At 40.4% G+C, this 5,083-nt stretch overlaps 1 protein-coding gene across 1 annotated transcript; it reads right to left on the reverse strand.

Moving 5' to 3' along the window:
• Positions 1–3,608: 3,608 nt before the first annotated feature.
• LACBIDRAFT_310117 (uncharacterized protein) lies at positions 3,609–5,083 on the reverse strand (the record flags this gene model as incomplete). Its single annotated transcript, XM_001891186.1, has 6 exons — positions 3,609–3,746; positions 3,800–3,947; positions 3,998–4,357; positions 4,411–4,577; positions 4,629–4,705; positions 4,879–5,083. Coding segments are annotated over 6 exons (1,095 nt in total), but the record flags the coding sequence as incomplete, so codon positions are not given.

Here is a 5,083-nt window from a genome sequence, read left to right on the forward strand (position 1 = left end):
TTCCTAGAAATGTTTGGACTCCCAAGAAATCTTTGTGAAATATTTCTTATGAGGTTTAGAAATGTTTGTTGGGCTAGGAAATCTTTATAAAAGGAGAAAGACTTCTGTCAGGTTAAGAAATGTTTGGCTACCCAATATATCTTGGGAAACATTTCTGATCAAGTCAGAAAGGTTTGGCTGGCTAAAGAAAGTTTCTTAAAGATGTTTATCTGATTCAGGATATTTTCTCCAAGTCAAGAGTGTTTCAGTTCCAAAGAGATATCTGTGAGATTTCTCTCATTAAGTTCAAATATGTTTGCCTGGCTAAGAAATATTTGTCAGATATCTCTCATCAAGATCAAATATGTTTGCCTGGCTAAGAAAATCTTTATGATATCTTTTGGATATTTTCTACATGTCTGAGTTCTAGAGAAATATTTGTCAGATATCTCTCATCAAGTGCAGATATGTTTGCCAGGCTAGGAAATCTTTATGCTATCTTTTGGATATTTTTAACAGGTTAAGAAATGTTTGAGTTGCAAAGAAATATTTAAATTTGTGAAGTATCTCTCACTCACTCCACATGTTTGCCTGGCTAAGAAATCTTCATAATATCTTTCAGATTTGGTCTACAAGTTAAGACATGTGGGGGTTTGACTGGGGGGGATGGTAAGATGCACTTGGAGATCTGGGAGCTGAAGTAGAGGCAGAGGTGGAGGAGACGGTGGTCAAAAAATGGAATCATATGACAAGGCCCAATGCAAGAGAGAAAGATGGTGAGAGAGACACTGAGCAGGGGTTTTGGGGATTAGATGAGTTTTGAGTGGTGAACATGACAGATAGAAGTGGGGTGTTGGTGAAAACAACCTTAGAGTGGTGAACATGACTGATAAGGTAGACGACTTTCATAATTGTCAAACGTCACGTGCCATTACTTTACTGTTACATCTTGATCAAATCAGGTAATAAAACAACTGAGAAATAATTTGAGCTCTTCCTACTCGATTTTGAATGCAGTACGGACCTAGTTTCCATAGATCTACTTAATGTCAATGCCTCTGCAAAAAATTGAGCAACTTGGAGAAAAACTGACTGAGCCTATGCATTTTCAAAATTGACACTTAATATAACAGACTATTAACAGTGCTGGATCAGATAATGAGATAAGTATGCTAAATGTTGTGTGACATGGGTTTGAACAATTCCCTTCTTTCCCAGTTCCCTCATGATATCTTATCTGGGAGAACCATGCCCCTTGTATTTACGCCACACTCAGGCGCCACTGCTGCACCATGCCGCCTACTGACCATTCAAGCCTCTAAGCCTCTTTCATATGCATCCATGAATCTTCAGGACCTAACTGCGAGTATGAGGTAGATAAAAATGCTTTTGGAGACACGACATGACAGCAAGGGGGCTTAATTAGTTGTATACTAATGGTGACTGTATTTTTCTATCTCCTTTACCAAAACTGAACTTTGTTCCAATTTTTTTACTGATTCATGTGTCCAGGATATTTATCTACAAAAGCTAGGTTCTTATGGTACAATAGGACCCCTAGAATTATATATACAGTCGAATTTTGTGAAACATTACCCTTTTTAGCAGCTGTCACATTGGTCACATGACGTTTGACGATTATGAAAGTCGTCTACCTTAGAAGTGGGGTGTTGGTGAAGACAATCTGAGATTGGTGAACATGGCAGATAGAAGCAGGGTATTGGTGAGAACAAACTCAGATGAGTTTTGAGGGGAAAAAAACCAATGTACAAAATATTGAGAAAACTGCACCAGAAAAACCAAGTTTTTTTCTTGAAACTGGGACCCCAGATACCCTGTGACACTGGTCAGATATGTTTGAGCCATGTGACAAGGCTAAAAGATTTTTCAGCAGTGTGACATGCTTAGAACATATCTGAGCGATGTCACACCACTGAAACATTTCTAGCCACTCTGGCACACCTCAAACATTTCTGGCCAGTTTGACTTAGCTCAAAAATTTCTTACCAGTCTGACACACTTCAAACATTTCTTACCAGTCTGACACCCTTCAAACATTTCTGACCACTTTCACTTGACTAGGATATTTTTGAACACAATTTATGTACCCAAACATTTCTGGTCATAATATTAAAGGTCAAACATATTCTACCCAATCCAATATTATATTTTCTCCCAAAGGCAAAAAAATAAATGGTCACACAACCTATTAGCCTGGATACATTCTTACATTTTACAAGGCTAATAGCTTGGTCAAGGTGGGTGACTGAAGTGATTGTAACTTCAATAAATATAAATTGTTGAGAAAACTGCACCAGAAAAACCAAGTTTTTTTTCTGAAACTGGGACCCCAGATACCCCGTGACACTGGTCGGATATGTTTGAGCCATGTGACAAAGCTAAAAGATTTTTCAGCAGTGTGACATGCTTAGAATATATCCGAGCGATGTCACACCACTGAAACATTTCTTGCCACTTTGGCACACCTCAAATATTTCTGGCCAGTTTGACTTGGCTCACATATTTCTTACCAGTCTGACACACTTCAAATATTTCTTACCAGTCTGAACCCCTTTACGAGTCCTCTGAGTTTACGAAGAGACTCGTTTATTACCCTGTATCTCAAGGATTTTTTCAGCATTCTAACGCAGAATTTAGCCTTTCTCCCACGAAAATTGATGGCTTCCCACGGTCTGGGATTTTGAAGACTTTGTCCAGGGTTTGTAGTCTTCTGTTAGCGTTTTTTGTAGTCAACACTACAATGTATTACTGACCGTGTGAACTGTCTGGTGATGGCACGGATTCTTGCTCAAAATGGTCATCACCGGTTAAAGGCACATTATATAGCCGACACAAGTCATATCGTTTTGAATGGGCATCTATATCAACATCAACAAGGACGGTGATGGTCCTCATTACCCATGACTGATTCTTCCTTCATTATATATACTAAATGCTTTTGTAATCATTTCATCTGGCACCCATGGGATATGAACTTTGACCCACCGACCGAATACGCAACAATGCGACCTGTGGGCGGATCAAGTTGACAAGGCATTTTGCGTGTTCCTATGTCAAGTGTGTTATGGGTGGTATCAGATGTGAGCATGAATGTGATATCCAAAGAACCCCAAGAAGAAGGTAAACGAATGACGGTACATTGCCAAAACCTTGCAGAAGGTTTCAGTGGTTCCTATTGTCACATATTGTTGTTTGGCAATGACATTGATCACAAATATTTATAGTTGTACATCAGATTTTTTAAATGCCTCTTGTGCCTTGAAATGACGCACATTCACTTCCGATCAATGTGATCGGGAAGTGAATGTACATCATTGTTTGTGCCTTTCCTTGCTTCTTGTGCCTTCTGATGACGCACATTCACTTCCCATCAATGTGATTGGGAAGTGAATGTGCGTCATCGTTTTGGGTGGTGGGGTATATGCCATCAAAGCTTGGGGAAATTTCTCCAATTACAGATGCCACGTGTGAGCTTGATTCCAATGTTATTGATGCTTGTTTATCAGCAGCATGCAAGGTTTGAAATCACGCAAATTGGCTGCAGGCTGTTCATCAAAACATGGATCATCATATCAACAATGCACTGCGTAAGTTATTATCGCCCTATTTCAGTCCAGATGCATCCTGCTCAACTTCTCCCTGGTGTTATGCACCTCATCCTCTTCGTATCCAATCTTCCGCTTTAGAGACTGGCTGGCTCGATGCGGTTCAGCGCCTCGGCTCATGCGACGCGCAATACTTGCGTTCTGTTTCTCATAAGTGTTGTTTTGTGTAGGATAATCTGGGGAGGCAGGCTTACTCGTAGTGGACTGCAATCTAATAGAGTGATGGCTCGAAGCACCACCAGTACCTTGTATTTTTTCTGCTTAAGCGGTATGGCAACAAACGATACCTGCGCTTCCACAATGTCTCCTGTTCGTATCTTCGTTGGGTTGATTTTGTAGTATCTGCAATCTATTGGTTGAATGTATAATTGTTTTATAACTCTATTACTTACCGTATAACACTATCGGATCCTTGTTGCGCTTCATAGTATTCAACCTTGTTTTCTTGGAGGTGAACAAATTTGTTAGACAATGCATCGGTAAGTATATTGTCAGGGTCGATTTCAGTGCTGAAGGAAATAGGAGTGTCACCGTTTATGTCACACCGGTCAGTGAAATAGCGGTTGCCCATATCCAATGCTTCAAATGTTTCGTAGTAACTGGGAACCCACTCTTCCATGGTGTTGTGGGGTAGCAATCTCTCAAAAACATGCTGTATGTCATAAATGTTTTCAATCATGGCATAAAATTTCATCGCCCCAAGTCCTGTCAAGGCTAACGATTGCTTGATATATCTTCGCTGCTTTGGCTCACTATGTTATGAGGCTTAAACTTGTTTGGGCATCTGAGCTTAGGATATGCTTACATTTTAAACGGCCGTTTGACCGGTGGGAGGCTTGAACCACAAATGATACCCTGAATGCGCAGTACGACTTCTTCTCGGTTGTTGTCATCGATGTTGGTCTTTGTGAGCTTCAAGCATCTTGGTCTTTCTACCTCTTCTACTGAGCAGAACTCCGACATTCCATTCTCCTGTTATTTCAGTACATCTTGAGTCATCTATAATGCTATATTATTGCTCACCGTATTGAAATATGCCAGTTGTACAACTCCTGGGCCCTTGGTTGTTCTAGCATCGATGACAGCCTCAAGTAGATCACCTGTTATATAAAATTAGTGATTCTACATGTCCAGTTTAGGAGGGTACTTGCGTGCTTCTATCTTGTTGTAAAATGAATCCATCATGGTGAACGATGCAATGCAACTTGTAAAGCACTTCGGCTACTGAAGTTGGGGTGAGTACAATCCTCTCCGACAATTTCGGCAAACTTACCGACAGATCTGTAGTAGTCGATGAGCTCTGACAGTGCAATGCAATAGAGGGTGCGATAGTGTTGGATTTTCTGGCTATAATATTTTCCGGCATTTTTTTGAATTTCCCTGTGGCGTTGTTTTATTTGTCGATCTTTCCTCACAGCCGTCATTTGAACCCTGTTGGAACATGGAGACGCTGTCGCTGTCAGAACATGAAGATGCTG

The sequence above is a fragment of the Laccaria bicolor genome, genomic scaffold (assembly GCF_000143565.1).
Source record: "Laccaria bicolor S238N-H82 LACBIscaffold_444 genomic scaffold, whole genome shotgun sequence".
Lineage (NCBI taxonomy): Eukaryota > Fungi > Basidiomycota > Agaricomycetes > Agaricales > Hydnangiaceae > Laccaria > Laccaria bicolor.